The sequence below is a fragment of the Oryzias latipes genome, chromosome 13, assembly GCF_002234675.1.
Source record: "Oryzias latipes chromosome 13, ASM223467v1".
Classification (NCBI taxonomy): domain Eukaryota; kingdom Metazoa; phylum Chordata; class Actinopteri; order Beloniformes; family Adrianichthyidae; genus Oryzias; species Oryzias latipes.
Genome location: NC_019871.2, coordinates 24,457,778 through 24,481,654, shown reverse-complemented (window position 1 = coordinate 24,481,654; position 23,877 = coordinate 24,457,778). Strand labels below are relative to the sequence as shown.

At 39.6% G+C, this 23,877-nt stretch overlaps 1 protein-coding gene and 1 long non-coding RNA gene across 2 annotated transcripts in view; one reads left to right on the top strand and one right to left on the bottom strand.

The window, feature by feature from the left end:
• Positions 1-23,877, top strand: part of lekr1 (leucine, glutamate and lysine rich 1) — an 86,929-nt gene that overhangs the window by 59,567 nt on the left and 3,485 nt on the right. The window contains exons 9-11 of the mRNA XM_011482854.3: positions 10,975-11,050; positions 16,484-16,603; positions 17,842-18,042. Of these exons, the coding sequence (XP_011481156.1) occupies positions 10,975-11,050; positions 16,484-16,603; positions 17,842-18,042 (397 nt within the window). The remainder of the gene's footprint in view (positions 1-10,974; positions 11,051-16,483; positions 16,604-17,841; positions 18,043-23,877) is intronic.
• On the bottom strand, positions 5,263-6,076 carry LOC110016250. The gene is made up of 3 exons (XR_002291566.2): positions 5,815-6,076; positions 5,649-5,745; positions 5,263-5,506 (listed from the first exon to the last, which is right to left on the bottom strand). It is a non-coding gene; the product is annotated as an uncharacterized LOC110016250 (long non-coding RNA).

The following is a 23,877-nucleotide window of genomic DNA, read 5'->3' as shown; positions in this document are numbered from 1 at the left end:
TGTTGGAAGTCAACACCCCTTTCCCTTGAAATCTCTCAATCAAACATTTTAAACGTTTAGCATGAGACCCCCTTCTTTTATTGGGGCGTCTAATTGGTCAGTATATAATTTGAATACAAAATATCTTGAAAAACTATGTCGGAATAGTAAGAATGATTATTCTCACAAATATGACTAAGTACCATATTTTTCAAACTGTAAGGAACACCTAAAAGCCTTAATTTTTTTCTATAATCTGGAGTTGATTAAAGGGCATATATCATGCTACTCTTAAGCATTTCAGAGTAAACTATATCCATATATATATATATATATAATCTTTGGCTAAAGGTAATATGATGACTCATATTGTGAAATATAAGTCCTTGTGGGTGCCGCCTATTTCATAACATCAACCTAGGGTAGGCCTCGGCAGATGGAGCGTTTAAAATAAAAGTGTTTCGCAAATCGCTGCTAGCTCCACGGAGAAAGTAAGTGTGTGAATGTGGGTGTGTGTGTTATCCTGGGGGCGGTGCTGGCAGTGCAGACTCTTCCTGGAAGGGGACGTTCCTCACTTTATGATTTCATAATGTGAAAACCCTCTCATTTTCATGGCGTGGGAGAGGCTGGTGCTCAAAGAGCAGGTTTTTAGAGAAATGCTCAGATATGTGTGAACGGATCAAAATACCACTTTGGGGTTGTTTTTTTGTGAGGGATGCAGAAGAAAAGGGAATTTTGAGAGGTATAAAGCTCTCTGGTCAAAATGTTTGGTTGGGTGTATGGACACGCCCCTTTCCCCAGCTGCAGGCAGAATTGCCGGGCAGTTGAACTGATTCATCTGACCTATGTGTTGCAGCCTATTTATTTAGCAGATGCTGTTCTGCTGCTCAGTGCCAGAAAGTTGCCTGCGCCCATGACGCCACAGCCAGAGTGAAGTTCCCTGTTCTTGCCTGTCCAAATTTTGCTGCCATTATTTTGTCCTCTGCCTTTGTTAGCCTCTCTGGTGAGACTGAATTTAAGTGACTTTGGATCCCAAGACCCTTGGGACCCCACTCAGTTCAGTCAATGGTCACTGTCTGTTTTCTGTGGCGATTATTCCCGTATGTATATGCAAACAAACGGATAAAAATGATGAGCCAGCACTTATGTGGACACAAGTTAGCTACGACTAAAAACTCAGCGGAATTGACGTCAGGTGATAATAGATGGTCTGATTTACAAGGGACCACTGTCAGTGCTTGGTGTTTGAAGCTCACTAAGAACCAAACCCACTGTTCGTCTTGGCTTGACTTTTCTCAACAGGGGGACTGCAGACTGGTGACCGTCTGTCATGATCTAATGCTAAATATTTTCAGCTCTTCTCTCGCTGGGAGGATGTGGGGTGTGGAACAGCTGAAACCAAACCCCAGGAGCTGGGATCTTTAGCTTGAGTGATAAGCAACTGTAGATCTTGGTGTTAAGGAGAATGCACAAATTGTTTTGCAAGGTGATAGTTCTCCCTTTATAGGGAACACGCGCTGCTCCAAAACCGAGCATGGATGTTTATCTGTTTTGCATCTTCTCCATGTCGCGCGTGGAACTGTACCAGATGGATTCAATCACACCAGTATCATACTGTAGACCACTATGTTCATGGCTGTCTAAGTTTTTGCTGAGCTTATTTAAAGTTTGAGTGAAAGCTAGTCTCCATTTCAGTTCTTGGAAAATGCAGAACATTTTAGGAGACTCCACAGCTGACAAACAAATGTTTCATCTTTAGCGCCTTCTGTGCGTACATGCTTATTTGTTCCTCCTCCAGTTGATTTATAGATTCTGCAGCATGTTAACAGCACGTCTGCACTCATGTATGGGCAATTCAATAAGCCTAGGATGCATGCGCTGGAATTTTAGGAACAAATCAGCTTCTCCAGAACAGATTCTCACCAAGATAAGGGGGCGGGCTCATATCACTCCAATTTTAAAATCCCTGCCCATACTTCAGGATTGAATTTAAGATACTTTTGTTGGTTTTTAAATGTCTTGATGGTCTTGCCCCTTCTTATCTATCAGATCTTTAGGTCAAATATGAACCCTCGAAGACCCTGAGATCCTCTGGCACTGGTCTTCTAACCATTTCAGCTGTAAAACCCAACACCCACCGAGAGGTATCTTTTCAGCACCATGGCCCTAATTTGTGGAACAGTCTGCCAGAGGACCTGAGAGCCACAGAGAGCATAGTTGCTTTTAAGAAAAGACTAAAGACGCACCTTTTTAACCTCGTTTTAAGCTAATTTTACTACTTTTATTATTTATTTATTTTATCTTGTTTTAGGAATTTACGCTAGATTATTAATCACTTGTTTTAATGTTCCTTACTTCAATATTTTATTGTTTATATCAGTATGTTTACTTTTTAATTCTCAATTTTATTTTAACTTTAATTTCCGGTTCTTCCTCAGTTGGATCTTCTCCCTCTGGGTCGCCTGCTGTTCAGCCGCTGCAGCTCTAATAAAGAAACAAAAAAATACATTTTGATCTGATTTAGATAGGGACCAGCCTCACCACTTAGCTGTGGTGAGGCTGGTCCCCGCCTCTGATGCTGCATTTGGCCGGTTATGCAGCTGTTCAGAGAGAGGCAGGACCCAAATATTAGCGTTTCCAAAAACCAACATTTTGTTTTCGTGCTCAGCCTATTTCTCATTGTCTATAGTATACCCATCAGTTATGGGGTGGGAGGTGTGAGAGGCGCAGGGGGTTGTGTGTAGGTCTGGGGAGGGGGCTCTTTTAATTTTCATACTCGTTTTTACTTTTTTGTTTTGTCTCTTTGTGTTATGTTTTCATAGGGAAAGTGCTATATAAATAAAGTTGGATTTGATGCAGAACATGCAAATTCATGTGAGTTTGCATGTTCTGACCTGCAGATTTCACTTTGGGGGATGCTTTACATCCCCACTTAAACAGATCCCCACTACTAATAGTTTGTAGTGATCTCTGAGTTCTAAGTACAATCAAATGCAGATTTTATTTTGTTACTTTAAATATATATGGTTGTCTGAATAGGACAAGGCTTTCAGGGTAACACTACCACACCAATAGCATAGTGGCATTTTTTTACTTTAACAAACTATGGCTGACCTTAAGTTGAGTTAGTGGGCTTGTTGTCCACTCTTGTGCATAATAAATAGTTCTAGTTTCTGCAGTCATTTCAATTTAAAAAGGTGTGAGTTGACCTTACATAGGAAAAAGTGAACTTCTTGCAGAAATTACTATCTATGATGTTCACTGATCCCTGACAGACGTTCTCTGCATAGAGCTGTTTGTTTTGCATTAAATTTGCATCACATTGACAATAACATGTTGTACTCTTTTTGCCAAAAACATTGGAGCTAAAGCTCTTTTGTTAAAGGGTTAAAACATATCTAAGTGGAAATTAGCCATAATGCTATAGCCTTGACGATAACCCCAAACAGCATGGAGACCTGGCAGTTATTCAGTTGACACTTTATACTCCTGTATACTGTTAGTCATAATATACTTCAGTAAAATTTTAAGGGGTATTTCCACTAACTAGGTAATGCCACCCACCTCATCACAAACATTGAAGGCAAATGGCCCAGTTCTGTTCATGCCAGCATTTTTAGGCATCCCAGTGCCCCAACATTCACCTGGGTGTAATTTGCATTGCTTCTTTTTTAATACAATGTCATGCATTTAATGTTATGTAAATGATATAAAATAACTGCCATTATTGGACATGTCAATGGCTACTTACTGGAGAACAGGGGGGTATCCTTGTCTGCCATTTCTGATTACCCCCCCCCCTACCCTGAACCTGGACCACAGGAACAATTGGACCTGGCTCACAGAACACTGGTCAGGGTGGAGATGACTATAGGCATTCTGTAAACACCATTTCAGCTCTTACGTGGGCTCAGCGTCACACCAGAGAGGGCATGTGACATTTCAGCTGCATGCGTTCTTCATAACATCGCCACCATGAGAAGTGAGAAGGGCCCGCCACCTAGAATACGGAGATTGACAGAGATTGCAGGGTGGTACGGGACATGATTAGCCTACATTACATCTAATAAAAAGCGTGACTCAAAGGCCGATTGTCCTCTTCATTTCTTTGTTTGCTGTAATAAAAAATAAGCATTTATTGCTTTAATACTACAAACAGATTAAATGTTCACATACAGTTTCTCACCTTAAACTGGTGCTCCAGCATTTCAATTTCAAGTCTTTTTGTAATTGAGTTGTATAAGGTCTCTCAATGTCACATCTTCTAATTTGGCTTAAAAGATAGACCTTATACAGCTCTGACAGGCAGCTACAAAGACAAAGTAATCCCACATAATTGGAATTTGACATTTGCAATACATACCACATATTAATGTGAGAAATTGTAGCTGCAGAAATGTACACTGCCAAGATTCATGGAGGTACACTGACCATCATCTGCAGTTACATCACCAGTAATATTCTGTTAAATTGCAATGACAATATGCATCCCGTTTAAAAAACGAATATAAAAAAGTGGCGGCCCATTATATACACCTCAATGGGTCTAGCCGTGTCAATTTCTATCACTGCAGAATTAGCCTCTTCATCTTCATCCTGCAGTGTAATTATGCAAAGATGATTGATCTACCAAACAGACTACTAAAGATCTAAAGACCTTAGTCACTTACAATTATGACAAACTGGTGATGCAGGAGGTTCCAGTAATACAAACTGACCATTAGCATCTGCAATACAATAAACTAGTAAGATACCCCATGTATATTCTCAAGCAAACACCTAATAAAGGAGGATCAGTATACGTTATATGCAGCAATATAAAAATCTAAAATAAAAATGCATGACACATTGAAGTAATGACTGTAAAATGCTTTCTAAATTTCTTCTTTTAATGGATAGTGTTGATTTTATTTATTGAACACTGATGCAGTGAAATCATCAATACATCATGACTTGTGTCATACAGCGACATTTGACTTAGCCACTTATGTTTGTAGCAGAGTCTGATGAACTACCCGCTGGAATCCCACCAATTACAGGTCGCCCTTTAAGAAGGGATTGTGCCAGCGACTCAGCCGGGGTGAGAGACCCCCACCAGTTTTACTGCCTTGGCCTATATTAAAATGCATGAAAATTCAGTTAGTTATCTTGATATTAATTATTAACTAATAACTTTACTAATTTTACTTTTATTACCTTGGAGAATTTTTTTATGTGTCATTTTGACTTGGCTCAGTTCTCATTTCAGATGCATTACACCAGATAAAACAGGAACCACACATGTTAATATATAAAAAATTAAATTTTTTCAAATAATCATTTTGTATAACAATGGAAATACGATTAAAAAAAACTCACTTGTTTACACCTTCTGTTATTTTTCACCAAGCAGACAAGTCTCTTGCTGATGCAGCCGTAATGCTTTTAGTTATGATAGCCTTATACTCTTCATAGGCCACCATTGAACCCTCCAACTCTGTCTCACTGAAGTATTGCATTCTTTTCTCGATGAGTTTCCATTGTGACTCTGGAAATCAGAAATCCATTGAAAATGCCCATTTGTACTCGAGCAGTAACCCAGGGTTACAGACAGGAGGTTACTCAAGCAAACTCAGCTCTGGTGTTTTGGAACCAACATACCCAGAGTAAGCAAGTTTAGGCTTACTTACGCAAGAGTTCAGGGTTAAAGTCAGGGCAGGTTAACTTCGCTTTCCGGAATACCCCTCCGGTGGTAATGGAAGATGATACTGCCAGATGCAGCGGAGTCTGTAACGGAAACAAGAGTGTTAGGGTTTGTCGGGTGCCAAGAACAATACTCAGGCGAAAGAACTCCACCTCCAGGAAATAGCCTTTTGCGTAGAGAGGCACACTGGAGACATCAACATGGGGAATTGGAGCACCAGAGAATCCATGTAAAATCCAGACCAGGGTTTGCACATGAAGTTCTATCCAAAACTAAGGCATACACCAACCAGAGGTAGACTTGACTCGATGTCCAAAAACAGGACTGGGATCAAACTCAGCAGGCAGAAACGTCAACTTGATAGGGCTTGCTCGAGGGTAGAGAACACAACAAACTGGAGTGCAGGTGAAGACTCGGAGCTTAAATACACCAGGATCCAGCTGCACTGAATGATCAATCAGTGAAGTCTGGAGGCTGAGCAGGTACGGCAAGTAATGAAAGCCAAAAAGGCCCTAGATCCTGACAGTGAACCAGAGTGTTCAACGGTTTTAATCTGGTTTTAATCCACCAGATGATGATGGTTTGTCATGCAGTAGGACAGAGTTGTGAGCCAGCAAAGCTAAAACGGAAAAGAAAATGTTGGTCCAGAACCCAAATGATATGGTTACATCAGCAAACACAATGTTTGACACTACTGTTTATTGAGTCGTACATTTTGTCTACACAGGAATAAGATTTATAACAATACAACACTATTTTTGTTTACCTAAATTTGTGTTTTCCACATATTAAAGACACACTAGGAGTTTAGTTTCACAGTTTTTTTGTGTGCATGTTTTGCCTTGAAACCAAACTGTGTTTAACTTTTTACAATGAAATATGCCTTGTGGTCAGAGCTAGACTGAAATGGATGAATTGCTAAGTAGAGAAAGAAATGGACAAAAGAAGAAGAGGCAGAAGCAGAGAGGATCATGATAAAGAAAAGAAGAAGGAGCAGAGGAAAGGAGTCTGCAGCCGTGGTTTCGGTGGTTACTTCACACACTGTCTGGCTCTCTCTCATGCACACGTGGTAACATTGGCCGCAAACGCTCACACACACACCCACACATGGGTCAAATGTGAGAATCTGCCTTTGATTCACTAAAACTGACGTGGAGCTATAAGCGGAGGGACAGAGCGAAGGAGTGAAAGCAGCAGAAAGTGGATAGAGTAAAAGATTTAAAAGTCAACAGAGGTCAGGAGTATCTTTGCTTCCTCGTCCAGCTGTTAAATGTGAAAGGACTTGCTTCAAGTGGTTTTAAGCTGCAGAGTTTTCGTGACAAAAATGATGATGGAAGCAGCTCTCCCGCCTGCCTGCTTCTCCACAGAGGAAGGGTTCTTAGGTCCTTCTGCAGACGAAAACCTCCAACAGTTGATGTACCATTTCTTTTCCACCACAGCCCAAAGAAATGTGAAATTTAAATGAAATTAAATGACATTTTTTATTAAATTAAGTTTTAAATGAAATAATAGGAACTTATGTTTTATCTAATTAGCTTCACTGTGGCTCAATTTACTGTTTTAATCCTACTTTTTAACCACAAACATTCATTCAAATTAAAATAATATTTTGTATTAGAAAAAAAAAACCTGAAAGTAACTTTTGTGGAATCTGTTGATACTTTCATACTTTTCTAAAGTGTCTTATCGACCCCTGGATGTTTGGTCCTGTTCTGTTAAAGTCCCACTCCGATAATCTTTTGATCAATTTTAAAAGCGTTCCCAGTGGTCTTTTAATTATGCTGTTTTTAGCCAAAATAATAAATAAAAACTATGTAATTTTCTAGGACATAGTTTATGCAGAGCAGCAGTAGTAGAAATCCCCCTCCCTTTCTGAGAGTTCTCTGGTTACATTATCTCCTACTATCTTACAGCCCCTCAAACCCTCTACTATTAGATCTATTTGTCTATAAGTGGATGCATCAGAATGGAGCGGAGCTGGGAGTTTGTGGTCTGCCCGGCATATTTTCTAGTTCACAAATATGCTTTTGTACAAACTGCATTGTTTTCATCTCCTCTTGATTGACAACCGTTTGAATAATGAAATACTCAGAAATACAATCCTCTTTGGCTCTGAACACAGGGGTCATTTCCTCAGAAAGCAAATGGGAGCAGGGACATAGCACTGGGTAAACGGCATATCTGGTATATAATTTATATCTGCGTCCAATGCTGTACTCTTAAATACTCTTAAATAACATTGTCAAACTTTGCTTTTTGATTTTTTTTTTGGGACAATCTGGAGATCCTCTCCACATCTTTGCTGCATTCAATTTCACCATTAAAGGAATTCTAACCCTCCATCGATATCCTAGCGGAAATTATTCCTAACTTGTTAAACTATTCCTAATTACCCCCATCCTAACCTTAATAGCTAATGGTATCAAATGAAATCAAACTGACAAAACAGAAAAGATCTTTTGCATTTCCTCAGTCTGATTGACTTAAATGGAAGAATCGTCGTATTTTTGATTTGCTTTTTTCATACTGTCCCATCTTCAACATTTTCCATGACCTAAATTCTTGGTGGAAAATATTAAATCATCTTTTTCTGGGACTTGGCTGTGTTATTCCGTTTTATTCACGGTCCACAAATTGCCAGTATAAAAATTTTTAGGCCTTTTTTTAATTTTATTATTTTATTTCTGCTTGGATTTTGATTAGATCCTGAGTGAATTTGAATTCATGATCTCCTATCCAGGTGGAGATGTTTGTCCCTTAGAGGAAGGCTGAGGAGCGTGTGGCGGTCAGCATTTCCAAGTATTGATGCACATTGTGACTCCTACGCACTAACAGCTCTTTAAAACTGCCCTTAAGCTCAGCCATCGTGCATTTGCTTGCGCACACAGATTATATCTGCAGACAGAGAGAATGTGCCTTTTGATGAGGGAGCAGCCACTTGCGCTGCACGCATACAAACTGGCGTGTGAGCAAATGAAAGAGTGTTCCCAGATTTTCCCATCATTCCTCCCTGTAATCCCACCAGACTTCCTTCTGCGGGCTGAATTTGCACGCTCTTGTGTGTGTGTGTGTGGGGGGGGTCACGTGCACAGGGCCGCTCGAGCCTAACACATGCACGTTACTCAGAGATGGTCTTAAAAGTGCCGCCGCGCTGTCTTTCCAGAGATCTTACTTTTTTGATAGTCCAAGGGGAATTACATCTGACAGGACTCTCGCACACGAGCACTCAAACACACCCACATGCAGACATATACAGACACTGCATGCATCAGCAGTTTGTTACATATTTTAAAGGGCTCCAGCTTTATAAATCTGCCAAATCCTCAATTCCTGCCTTTATTTAGTTATTTTTAATTGGCAACATCATCGAAAAAACTTTTCCCCTGAACGAAGTGTGCTTCAGAAATGCATTCCAAAAAACACAAATGATGCTTAATTTTATTCTTTATGGTCTGCACACTCCACTGCACCCCCTCCACGAAATGCCACTTCTTAACAATGCTGGAGTTTATTTAAATGGAAGTCAGATTTTGGCTCAAACTCCCCGAGAGAACCCATGCATGGATGTCTGGCTGCATCTATTTTCACTCCTCTCGCCTCGCCTATTTGCACGTGTGCATCGAGAAGGCTGACATAACCGGCCATCACCAGTGGAGTGAATCATATTGTGTCTTCCCCGATGAAGAGGAGGGGTTGGAATACGGCTGCTGTTTCTTATTATTCTGTAGGTTATCCAGTCCTTTATCAGATGTGAGTAAAGGCACACCTGTGCACACAAAGCGCCGCCTCACGCAGACATTTCTCTCATACAAATGGCTCAGCCTCCACATATTTCTGAAATGATGTAATAGTGAGGAAAACTTCAGTCTGACTTTCCACACTGCAAAAACTGACTTTTAAAAAAGTAAAGACTTTTGTTTAAAGGAAAATGGTCTTGTTTTCTGTCTTGCAAGAAAAAGTAGTCCAATAGAGAACGTTTTTTCTACTTAGGACCCAGAAAGGCCCATTCCAATAAAAATAGTGTTTTCGGTGTTTATCATGTTCTTGTAGTATTCATCTCATTGTCAGAAAACTAAAATTACAGTTGGATTTCTTAGTATTTCTTTATTCAAATCTTTTAAAATCAGGAGCAAACGAAAATATACAGTTTGTAAAAGAGCTTATTTGTGATGTAGAAAATATGCTAAGCTGGCCAAAAGCTCCCTGCTCAGCTCCATTCGGATGCATCTCGCAAAAAAATAGATCCATGTACGTCATTGTTTTCCTCGTCCAAGCTGATATCTGGATGGCTTCAATATCGCTTCCCATTTTTGTTGCACGATTTTTGTTGTGGGTTGTGATGGGCTGTAAGGTAGTGGGAGAGAGTGTAAATAAAGGAATGATGGGATACCAGCAGAGGGTTACTTCTGAACCAACAATATGAGACCTCGACTGAGTGAGTGTGACGTCACCCATAAAAGATGGTTTACATCCAGCTCCTATCAAATGAAGTCAATTCAGGCACAGTTTTTTACATATTCACACGAAGGAGGGTCTCAGGACAGGGATGCCCAGTTTAGTTTAGTCTGTTTAGTTTAGTTTAGCAATCAGATATTGAATTCTATGACTTTATTCTTTATGGTTCATGTTAATAACACAATTACCAGCATGAAGCCCATTGAAATGACTATTGTTGTAAATATTGGCTACCGGTATATAAATAAAATTGAATTGAATTGAATTGAATTGAATATTACGGTAGCGCCATGTTGGGCCCAGGTGACGTTAGTAAGCAGTGATTGTTTTGAGTCAATCTGAGTCATTGTCTTTATGGTAACCATTCTCACCAATCAGGAGTAAGCTTGTTGGAAGTCCACACCCCTCCCACTTCAGAGCGAACAACATGAAATCTGTCAATCAAACTGGAGGTGGTGGTGGGGGGGGGGGGGGATTACACTTCATTCTTTGTTTTTTGGGTCTTCTTGCATAAAGCAGCCGGCTCACTGACTCCAGACATTTCAGTTAGTTTTACAAGACAACATTAGGCCGAGTACAACTAACTTCCATATTTCCATATTTCCAATGGCCATCCATCAGATGGCCATTTTCTTCTGTTGCGTCAAGAGGGCTTTATGTGTTATTTAGCCGCTGCATTTGAATGCTGCAGTTGACCTGATGCGTTTGTTTCCCCCAGAATAGATTTCTTAAAGCAGCCAGTATTCATAAAAATTGAGAATAAATAGTCTTCGAATCTGGAACACTAAATGTCAACAAAAACCCATTTTCAAGTTCATTAAATATAACTAGTCAGTCTGTTATGTGTGTGTTTGCAGGGATCTTTCAAGAGAATCTCATCATGCAGCCCTAACCAAGATGAAGGCAGACTACGAAAAACAACTCGGCACAAAGGTAACTTCACTCTTTCACTCAGTGGCCTAGTGTTAGTGTCCACCCTAATATTGGAAGGTTCAAATCCAGGGTCAAGTCATACTAGGGCTGCGCGATATGGTCAAATAATAAAAATGTCAGATTTTTCCCTGCCAAATGTGATTTTTCACCCTCCTTTACTTTCTATAATTTTTTTTTACAAATGACTAAATAAATGTAACAAAAAGGATTTTATTTGTCCATCTCCTGTTGGCCGGAACACAAGGCGCAATTAAGAAAAAGCTGTAAAATGTTTGGAAACAAGGTGTGTGGGGTAAGACGACTGTCAATAAGAAACATATGCAGAAATACACAATTGTCCAAAAAAGGAATACTTTGTGTACAACTTGAAAAAAAAAATGTGAATACAACATTCAGTTTTACGTTTGACATGTCTGTTTTGAACACGATTTGTCTTTGTTTCAAATACGACTCTTGCTCGTCTTAAATAAGAAATTTCCCCGGTTAACAAAAAGTCCAAAATATATCACGGGGTCACAGGTATATACATCGAAACCTCGATTCAACTGAGTAAAGGCCCGTACACACCGGGACGAATTTAGCCCGCGATATTCGCGACGTTTAAGCCTCGTGACTAAACAAAGGGCACCAATGTGAGTGCGCACACCAACGCGAAAAAACGCCACGCGTCAAAGCGTCACTTTTTAAAAAACGCCTCGGGTTCATTTTTTTGGTTTGACGCGCCGCGTCAAACACTATACGACCAATGAGAATGGCGCTTTTGCACACGTGTCTAGAGCTTATGAAGTTACAGTAAAACACAACTTGGGGGCGCTCAAACATCAAACTGCCTTTCTGAGCACACATACCAGCGAAGAAGATAGACGCCAAGTAGCGTCGACACTGCCGCGAAGAAATAATGACGGACATTCTAAAATATCCCCGAACCCAAGCACCAGTTGGAGCTACTGGTGCTTGAAATATTCATGTTTTCTTTGTATGATTCTGACAATCGCGTAAATACTTGCTCTCTTCTTCTGAGTGAAAAGCGACTTTAAGAAGCCTAAAGTTGCGCAGCACCACCTTGTGTACAGGGGTATTTGCATTAAGTGCCATCTAATTTCAGGGAATGAAATTGCATGTTCACTCGGCTCATCGTCAGCGAAAATCGCCTGGGTGTGAACACAAAAAACGTGGCGAAAAAAGCTGGCGAATAACGCCTGGCGAATATTCGTCCCGGTGTGTACGGGCCTTAAGGATGCGCATTAAGACTCATTTATTAAACTAAAACAGAATAAAACTTTTTAAAATGCTATTGATCAGGGAAATTAGCTTGATACCATACCTCTGTTGAATAAAAAAAACAGATTATAACAGCGATGTCCTGCCACATATTTTGTCGCGAACAAAATATATCAACCAAAGCTGGTCTAATGAACAATGCACCGGACCCGGAAGTATTTTGAGTTTTTTAAGGATAATATGGCGAATTTTAAACAAGGAAAAATCAAAACACAAAGCAGTTTCACTTAAATAACAAAATTGAGAATCCCAAAAAACAAGATCAACACAAAGGAATTAGACATTCACAAATCACAGATGTAGAGACAGAATATTACTGCTAACTTGAGCATCTTGTAAAGAGAAACACTTTTTGCCTTCTACAGAATATCTGTTTTTTTGGTATTGAAAGAAATACTGTGTTTTCCCACTTTTGGCAGAATCTGCCTTCCGAACAATTTTGCAACAGAAGCCCAAAAAAACAGAGTGCTGGGAAAATAAAAGCCAGATAATCAACAAATTTGGATGAATTGATAAAACCGATTCATCGCCCAGCCCCAAGTCACACCAAATGGGGATCCAGCTCCCTGCCAGACACTCAGCAATAAGGGGTTGGTTAAAACACCAAATGTGACAACAATGGGACTTTCCCTTTAACTTTACGAGCTATTAACCCTTTCCAGGCTTATAGAATGTGAGAACTTGGTGGATCAGGTGGGACTTTTCATTTCATGGACTAAAATATGAATCCAAACTATGGGTTAACAAATGTGTCCCATGTGCTGCTTTAAAAGACACACATCAAAGAGAGAACACTTGAATCCAACATATTTAGATTTCTTGAAAAATTCTCAGGTATAAAATTACTGCCTCCCTTAAGGATTTGGGAAATACTAGAATTTTTAAATAAAGACTTAGTTGGATTTACAATATGCAGATATTGACGTCTCAGTGCGCTCGTGTTGATGTGATGCTTAAGACACAATGCTTTAATTATGTACCATGAACTTAAACAGATCAGAACCGGCCCTTTTGATTGCAGGAGTATCAGTTTACGACTGGAAGACGGCGGGCGCAAACAGCCGTTCGGGGTCCAAGTCGCTGTCACAGTTCAGAACGCTTTTGATGGGGAGAATCCTGACACGCCATGTAAATGAGGTTATGAGGTCCACGATCCACAAGTCTGTTTAACTCTAGACAAACACACACAAATGTCCACACGCATAAACACACAGCCACTCTGTGTTGCATTACGCAATTAGTGTTGCGATGGATGTTTCCCTCTGTCTGCAGGCAAACTGACGCAAACTGATTACGGTTTGGTTGGATGTTTCACTAAAGAGGACATTTCGCAATAACAAAGGGACATTTTGAAGATTTAAGTTTTCTTTTTTTTTTCAGTATTTCTTTTAATTTGACAAATAACTTGCCAAAGCTCGTTTGTGAAAAATGTTTTACTGCTTGGAGAAGTTAAACATATAACCGGTTGCAAAAAAACAAACAAAAAAATAAATAAATTGTGTCGATTTGATCATGACATTGTATTAAGACCTTAGTGATATCATGTGGTAAGTCTGACCACCAAAAAACCGGACTTCCTGTCTGCCGCTTGTGTCTTCTGAACTCTTTGACAGCAGAAGATTCAAATTCCTTTCAAAGTAAAAAAAACATCCTCGTCAAATAAGATCCTCCTGCTGCAGTAGATACTTGAAGTAAAAATGCAAGAAGACTAAGTCAAATATGAAATTTTCTTTCATAACATACTTGAGCGACATCATTATTTATTTCGTTTTAATATTGAATATCAACATGTCAACTTTGGCGTGGAATCCTTCTTTTATTTTAATTTATAGGGACTAACATGTTAATGCAAGGGGACTATGTTATAACACTAAACCTCTCTGACAGTAGACTAAACCTTTAATCATCATTTTTGATCAGTTATCTGATAATGTCAATGACAAACCTTAATTAACCGAAATACAATTGTCACCATTTTGCTTTCTTGGTATTTTTTTCTTTTAATTTTTCTACAAATGTCATCTCATGAACAACCTCAGCTGTGTGTGACACTTCTCTGGTGGGGATCTTATTATAACTTAAATCATTTTTGAGGTATTTCTTATTTGTGTTGCTGAAGTTTATCTGGTTTATGTGGGACTTCATATTTACAGTTGAGTCGGTCTGCACGCATGCGTACATTAGGCAGGATTGAAGGCCCTCCCCTTTTTCCTCATGCTCGGAGACAACTTCCTTTTGACCTCTAAATTAAAAAATATGTCTTTTTTTAAAACTTCTGCATTCCTTTAATCTTGGAGTAAGATTAGTTTTTTCCTCTAACTTCTCCCCCACTTTTTATTTTATTTTTGTTTTACCATTCATCTGTGTGTTATTCCAGAAAAAAGCCCCCTGACAGTTTCAGATTTGGTAAAATGTTGTAAATTTTTCTCTGTCTCTGTGCAAAAAGGAAATTACGTGGAAATCACTAAACAAGAAGCTCAGAAGTGACATCGTAGCAAATTTCTAAATGTACTTATATCTAAAAGAAATAGAAAAATCACACTACACTTGAAATTTAAATAATAATAAAAACATTTACAAGATATTTGGTGTGAAAAATCACTCTACCCTTTGTGTTCTGCCTATTTTCCCACACAAATGTTTAAAATAATGTTTTTCAAATCTACCCTTACGTGAAAGTTAAGTCCAAACCTGACTTTACTAACATCCTTTAAAGTTGAGAACTTTTTGCTAGTTTTATGAAATTACCACTGAAAATTTGGGTGCAACATGGGTTCGCTTGAAGGCACCTTAGCTTTAAGCGGGTCAAAGCAGCTGCGTGGTGAGAATGCTTCACTGAGCAGAACCACATCAAAAATCAGAAGAAGAAAAAAAACCATGGGGGTGGGGTGTAAATATTTGGCTTTATTTTCATATGAGTGCATAAATCAGTCAGTCTGTTCCTGGAAATGGCATCTCTACAGTAATGCATGTGTTCTTAAAGCGGAGGACATGCTTCTTTTTTTGTGCTTTTTTCAAAAGATTTTAATCTGATCTGGAACATTTGTCCTCAAACTTTTGCAGCTTTTAAACTAATTTCAAGTCAGGAATCAAAACACAAACAGAAGGCGTGGCTCAAGAGTTTTTGCACATTTGTTTATGCTTTAAGATGGCTAATTCACGAGCACACACACACTTATCTGAGCAGGTTATTGTTCCCTCCGGGGTTCCTGACCTTGCGGTAGTTTATACCTATGAAAAGAAAACGGTCACTCTGATTATCTTTTCAAATACAAACTGCAGCTGTGTACACATGCTGGCTCGCACACAAAAGGATATAGACACTCACACAAACCATGGTGCTCCTCACACGTACATTCGCCCAAGCTAAGAGGAAGTAGTGTTTTCTCATTTAATCTCCCACACGCAATCTTAGCCTCTCAAACCAAAACCATAACTCACACGCACGCACAGGGTCAAATATACACAACTTCACACGCCAATCTGACTCGTTTTTTTTTTCTAACACCCACATCCAGAAGTTTTTTTCACACTTGCAAGCACAAGAGCACGAAGGCACGCACATCAGCACACAATTACAATGGTCTCAGCCCACGGCGTTCACACTCAGCTCGACTGATCCCTGCCACTGGTAGAAAAAAGCAAGGTGGCCTTGACTGAGCATGACTAAAATGTGCTGCAGGCTGTGTGCCGTCTTGTATTTGTATACCAGACAAGTCTTTTTTTTCCATCGTGAGAATGTAATGACAAGCTGGCCCACATTTTTCTAACAATGCAGGAGACTTCAGCCAAACAACATGGTGAAGTCACACGGATGCACACTGGTATATATTTTAAGAAATCCTTAGCCAGCTGTTTGATGCAGCCATGTTTATTTCTGTCTATGTGTGACATGTTTGCTAGACTGACACGGCCTTGCGTCTCTTTCCTGTTTATATCACGAAAAAGTCAACAATTGGTGACCTCTTTAAACTCTGAAGCGGAGACAGGCATGGCAGAGTGAAACAACACACCATGTCAGTTTAGAAACTCAAGGAAAAGTCCTCATCGATCAATTGTGTCGAATGGGTCGTGTAATCAAAAACTACCTGACGCTTGACAGAGTGAACATCTAAACTGGAGTTTTGTGAAATCTTTGTTTGTCTCCTGTAGACAAGAGACATGAGGGAGGAGCTTCGTGAGGAGGCGGAGCTTCGTCTGGAAAAAGAGAAGGAAAAGAACCAGATGCTGCTCCAACAATGTCGACAAGAAACGTCACAGCTACAGCAGAAGGTGAACAAATCAGTTTGAACAAGATAAAATTTTATCGTTTTGTTTTTTTCCAAAATTTTATTTCAATATTTATGAAAAATTGTATTCACTATATATTTGGGAGTAGCTGGCGAATTGAGTGTGGGTCCTTGGGCAAGACACTATGTGCTACTGCATAACCATGTAGTCACAACGGGGGGCCAAGTCTGGGTCCCCCTGTGCTGGTCCCCACCCCAGATAAAATACAGGAAGGGCATCCCGCGTAAAAATCTCTACCAAACCACCTGTGCAAATTCGCTATGGCGACCCCCTGAAGGAGATGCTGAAAGCGAACAACATTTTCGGAAGTAGCTTAGTGAGATAGTTTGGAGTTTAATTTAAATCAATAAACCACAATAGATTTATTAATAATTAATAATTAATCATTCTTTTTTACAATCAGGGTCAAGCAAAGATCCCCCAGTGCTTTGTTAGCATGCGAGGGACCAAATGTTTGAAAACAGAATTCTTAATTGTGTGGTTGATGAGTGAGAGCTGTAAAAGACAGCTTTATCAGAAGAGAAATCCAGGCGGTGACACATGACACAACAGAAAACATCAGCATCTGGCAAACAGGCCCCATGTTGCCTCAAGTTTGCTCTTATAAGGCTCCATGAGTTTTTCTTTTTTTTTTTTTGGCTTACTTCATGAGCAAGAAGCTGTTGGAGGTTCAGCAAAACTTCAGATCTGTAATTTGACAAACAAGAATTTCCATTTAAGTTCCCAATTCTGGACCTTTTCTCCTTCAAAGCCCCACTCCAATCTTCTTTTGAACTACTTTCAAAGCGTTTCCAGTGGTCTTTTAATTATCTTTATGCCGTTTTTAGGCAAAATAAAAAAACTTTTATTTTTTCAGGACATAGTTTCATCAGGAGTCCATTCGAAATTCATCCCTGAGTTGTGGGTGCGACTGTTGGTGAGGAGCAACCCCGCCCCCCTTCCCCTCCTGTTGCTGAGAGCATGCAGGAGGCAGCTTGTAACAAATACAATTGTTTTTCAAACGTTTTTTTTATCTGCTTCTGATTCAACACAATTTGAATAAAAAAGAAATACTCAGAAATGCAATTGTGATTTTAATTTTTTTTATATGTCCTCTGTCATCACAAAAATGCCACAAGAACAGAATGTTCTTGTGGCGCAGCGCTAAATAAAACATCTGACAGCCCTTCTCATAACCTGTGAGTTTCTGTAAAGGATCATCTCTATTTCGCCTTGTGAAGTTTACAGAGAAATCGCTGGAGGTGCAGGACCTGCAGGAGGAGCTGCGGCGGGAAAGGAGGAGACAGAAAGAGGAGCAAGCCCAGGAAGAGGAGAGAAAGAGGCGAGAGGAGGAGTCCCACCAACAGGAGGCACGAGAGCTGACCCAGGCTAAAGCTGAACTCCAGCAGGCGAGTGAGAAGAATGCTGAACTAATAGAAGAGGTGTGTGTTCCTCCGCATGTGCTGCTGATGTTTCCGTGTTCAGCTGGATAATATTGACAGAATGCATAGGAGAACAAACACATACTTCCCTTAGGTGGTAGCACGGCATCTCTCTGCCAACACTGGGTGCACTGAATTTATCAAGTGTGCATTTTTATGAATGTATTTGCAGACAAATAACATTGAATGAGCTTTAAAGAAACAGAAAGACACACTGGTAGAGTAAATATTAGGCTTTTTATTAATTATTAGCAGGCACAGAGACGTACATCCCTGCCAGCACCACCAGAAACTGTGAAATAAAGATAAAAACATGGAAGTGGTTCATAAAGGAAGGAAGATGGTTCATGTTAGGAACCAGAGAGGAAGTGAGAATGAAGGAGAGTCACTGTGGATGTGTGTGGGAGTAAATGAAAGAGCGCAAACACTTTTTTATGAAGGATATAAAAAAAAAATAACAGGAAGGACAGCTTCCCTAAACCATGAGGAGTTTTGGTTTTCGGGAGACATTTGTTGTGGGGGTGTTTTCACAGTCTTTCCATCTGAGGGTTTTTCGTTTACAGACATGTTTGTGTTTGTTTGAAACGTTTTTTTAAGTTCAGAGAGGGCAAATAAGCGGGCACATCGACTAAAGGTGTGACTTCAGAAGTGTTTGAGTTCTTCAAAGGCCAGCACTCATGTCATTTTCTCAGCAGTATCATGCGGATCTCAGTTACTGCTCTGCTTTTTTACAGAACTGTCCTGACTACAGTACACCTCTATAACACTTCAGCAATTGCACTGCATTTAATTATGCAATAGCTCTCACACCAATAAGGTGTGTAATGACATTGATGGATTTGGTTTATTGTTAGCAATTTATGCAATAAAAACAAAGTAAGAAGACCACGAATATAAAATACATCGATGTATCAAATCCGTTTAGGATAACAATTTATGAAGAAACTGGTGTTATCTTTCTTGACATTGTAATTGGGCCAAATCATACACTAACATCTGCCTGAAGGTATTAATACTTTTTCAGTCCAGGTGCAGATGAATTATCAAGTAACAAAGATGAAGTGCTTGATTATTATCATGTTAAAATTGTTGTTTACATCATGGCTACCAAACACTAATGATCCAATGACAGTGATGGATTAGGTGAGGATGCAAGTCAATTAAGTTTGAATCTGAGTTTTCCTTTGACCTTGTTTGATTGTGGATTTACCCTGAGACAGTCCCATTCAATCTTAAACGTTTTTGTAGATTAGCTTTACTTTTTTGGTTAGTTTTCCAATTACTCTTCTTTTTGGAATCAAATTGGAATCAGATCAGGACCCAAGAAGCTGTTAGTCAGACAAGAACCCATTGAGATCAGGATCTCTTTTTTAAGGATGATCTAGACTAGAGGTCAGCAGCACACAACATTAATGCTAGGAAAGTTGATGAAAGGCAAGTTAAAATACAATTTAAAACATAAAAAATAAAATAGAAGCAAAAATATTCTAAGAAATTTCAGAGTATGATATTCAAGAAACAGAAGCTTAAGCACAGTTCAAAAGATTCATTTCTTTAAGATACTAAAATTAGACAGCTTTATCTTTGTTGTTCTCCTTTAGCATTAACAGGATTCTGCTTCTATCATCCAAAACATTCCTTTTTGTCTTTGTAAGATTTTGCAAACACCCACAACTTTTGATAAGCTTCTTATAAAAATTTAGGTTAACTTCTTTATTTATTTAACTTTTTTTCTTAATCAGGATGGCCGCAGATCCTTAAAAAGTCTTGAAAGGTCTTACATTTTATTTAACCAAAAGAAGACCTTAAAAAGCATTTACTTGTCCTAAATTCAGGTGAATTGGTCCTCATGTTTCTTATCAATCTGATGTGACTTCCTGTCACTAAAGAGAAACCTTTCCAGGATGCGCTGTGTCATAAAGCCGTGAAATAGTCGTAAATCGATCAGCTAGCTAATTAGCTCCTGGTCGGGGAAAATGGGAAGGTGCAAATTAATGGAGGAATGGCTTGAAAATATGCATCACTTGTTGTGGTTTAAACTGGGTAGTGAAAATCCTTGTGAAGCAAACTGCACAACTTGCTAAAAAAAAAGGTCTAAAATTGGGGATGAAGGTGGTCAAATCGCAGACTCCAACTGATTCATCTTCTTCGTACATTTTCTTTGTCCTAAAGTGGATTTTAAGTGTTCTTAAAAGGTCTTTAGATGCCTTAAATGTAAATCAGTTGATGCCTTTTTCTTTTTAATATAAACATCATTTTTCCTATTATCATCGTGTCAGAAACATTAAAATGTTGATTTTAAGAGCTTTTTAAACATCTTTACGTACTTTTAAGATTTTCCTACCCTCCACCTCTGTAGCTATTATTTGCAGTGGCAACAGAGCAGCAGTAGTCCATTAGAAACTCACCTAATGGTAAGCCTTCCCACACTTCCCATCATTCCTTTTTACGCTCTCCCTACAGCCAACATTATCGGTGCAACAACATTGGTGAGCAATATCTGAGCTATCCAGTCGTCCAGTTTTGAGCCAGATGCTAGCTCAGACGAGGAAAACGAAAACGTGAATCTATTTGTGTACAAGTGGATGCATCAGAATGGAGTGGAGCAGGGAGCTGTGCGTATTTTCTACAGCACAAATAAGCTCTTTTTCAAAAGACAATTTTTCATCTGCTCTTCATTCACAATGATTTGAATAAAGAAATACTCAGAAATGCAGTTTTGAGCTAATTTTTCTTTTTGTATTTGTCCTCTATCATCAGAAAAATGCCATAAGAACATGTTGAAAAAACCATAATCATTAAAGTGGATCTTTAAGCATTTTAGTATCAACAATAAAGCTACATAAACTTAGTTTTAACACAACCTTAAAAATAAGCTGAAACCTAGTGTGTATTAAAAAGTGAGTTTATTTCTCCATGACCTGATAGATTGAATAAACTTGACATTCTTCTATTTTTCAACTGATTCTGCCCCTAAAAACACATAGATTTAATTCTCCTCCTACTCATTTTGGCGGGTTTAGGAAGGGGTTACTGAAAGCTTCAGACAAAGCAACTAAGTTGCAAGGTGTGAAACAAAAAGAGCAAGATGAAAAATGCTGAGAGGCTCTCTGGAGGCTGAGGAGATCTCCACGTCAGGCAATTTATCTGCGTGAATGACATCTCACATCACAGGGACGGTGAATCTCTGTAAAATTCTATGTAAAATTATTCATCAGTGCAAAGGGAGAAAAAAAAAAGACTTCCATCAGCATGCATGGCTTAATAAGAAAGTGCATTGTGTTTGACATGTGGATCTGTCATCCTAACACAGAGTTCATCTGCAGTCTGCTGCCAGTAACACAAACAATGCCAGTGGAGTCATGCATGAGGGACCAAATGTGTCCAGGATTCATTTATTTTGCTCTTTACGTTTACAGTTTCCTCTATAGACCAATGATTGAATGAAACATAAAACAATCTTCAGTTCCTTTAAATTTCAAAAGTCATTTTCAGGTCAGAATGACTGAAATGTCCTCAATCCATCCTAATCTGTCAAGGTCATTAAGCCATTTCCTCTTATCCTTTTCTCATCATTTGTTCATCACCTCATGTGACCTCCTCCCCCTGTTCTTCCATTCATCCTGCTGAGCTTTGAGATGCTGCAGTCTGACAGCCCTCAAACAGCCCTTCATCTGCCTTTTTAACTGCCTCCCTTTCAGAGCGCCTGTCCAGATTGGTTCAGCCAGTTCAAGGTGCCCCGATGCCAATTTCACAGCTGACACGCTCTTTTATGTCAGCTGGACCCTCAGCATCACAGCTCCTTCCCCCACCCCTCTTTATCTTTCTTTTCCTTCTCGTCTCAATTAAAGTGACTATTTTTGTTGTTCTGTGACAATAGTTGAAGCAGATCAGTTTTTTGCAATGCTTTCAGATATGTTTTCTTTCTTTTTTCGTCTCTTTTCATATTTCATTTTGATCTTTCAGCTCGGTCTCTCATCATCTTTTTCTTTGGATCCAGTTCCATCCAAACCTTTAATGCATCGTTTTCTTTTGAAAACTTCCATTGATCTGTGAATGTTTATGTGTGCTGCTGTGAGATAACGAGACTCTGATCACAACCTTGAGATATCACTCTGTTGCTAAGAAACCGTGTCCGACCGTTTTAGCTCGAGCTCCTCATCGACCTTTCACCTGCTATTTTCAAGACAACATAGCGATAATCAGTATCTGCAGATCAATTCGCCATTTCAAGAACCCAAAACGAAAATGATGTCACAAACACTTCTCTTGTTTGTGTCTAAAAAAACTTGTTTTTTCTACAACAGCTGAGGAAATCTTTAGAGATTTCACATCCACTGTCCTTTAGCCACTGTTCAGGAGGAGAGCTATCAGAACCTCTCCTCCTGCGTCATCTACGCATCACAGACAGCAGCTGAGTCCCTTATTGGTTGGCATGACGCGTCTTTTTAGCCAAAGTTCAGATATTTCAACTCTGAAAACACCCTGCTGTGACACAACGCCCGAAACGTGCTGCTGCCAGAACGCTGCACGCGAAGCACAAAACGTGCCGCACGACCTCTAATTGTGTCTGAATATTGACTTAACATTGAAACTGCACAACCCTGACATGCAAATCGCATTTGGTTGGAACATAGCTAGAGGACTGCTCCCAGTTAGTGTGATGTCATCCATAGAAAGTGACTCACCTCCGGCACCAACTAAATGAAGTCAATTCAGTCGCCATTTTTTCCCCAATAAGGACACCGCCACGTTGGACCCAGGCGATGTCATTAAGCAGTGTTTGGTCCAATTCGATCTGAGCCTACATTTCTATACGCAACCACTCTTGCCAATCAGGAGAGAGCTTGTTGGAAGTCCACACCCCTACCACTGAAAACGGGCTCAGGAGAATCTGTATATCCGGTGTTTTCAAATTTTGAGGCATTTGATTGGCCAGTTTATAACTCTTGAATAAATTTGCACTACAGAAAAAGATATTTAAAAAAGTATCATGAATCAGCAAAAATGTGTTAAAAGAAGCAGAGCGAGAATATATTCTGACAAATAGAATGTCTGAGTACAGAAGTCTGGGATTTTGACTTCTTGGAACCAATTGCAACTGGCTGTTCTGAACACCAGGAGGGACAGGTCACTCAGTCCAACTGTCATATACAGTCTATACTTCTTGCCTAATTAAGAAGTCTGTTCATTTGTACTTATTTTAAATAATATTTTTATTGTTAAGGTTGACAGAATCGACAACGTTGCAGTGTTCTTTGTGGCAGTTCTGCAGTGATGTTGTACAGACAGAACTGTGCAAATGAGAACATATGCAAACACTCCTCACTGAGGCCAATTCTCCTGTTATGCATTCACTCACATCTCAGACTCCGTCCTTCTGCCTGTCACTCTGCCCCCTACTAGGATCTCTACCCACCCCCCACCCGTCTGACAGGAGCTTCATTGATGTCGACGAGTGCGTGTCTGGAGGAAAATATGCTTGACCTTTGATCTACTGCTGTGGATTGAGGTCAAAAAAATGCGTGTGGCGTTTGCGAGTCTGCGTGCGCTCCCATCGGAATGTGGTTTACAGTGTTAGATTAAAAGCGGAGGCTCTTTGAGTTTGTGTGAGGCTTTCATCTAATAGCCTTGTAATCCTGCTCTCACCATGGGCCCCTAATGATGGCTGCATCTCTGCGTGTTTAAACCGCCACGCACAACATATCACACACATACACACTCCAACACGTGCCAGCATATAAACTAGCAGGAAGGAGATTTACTCTCTTAAGTATTTCATGCAGGCACCTAGAGGAAGTGGATTAATGTGTGTGCGCCCCACACACGCTCCTG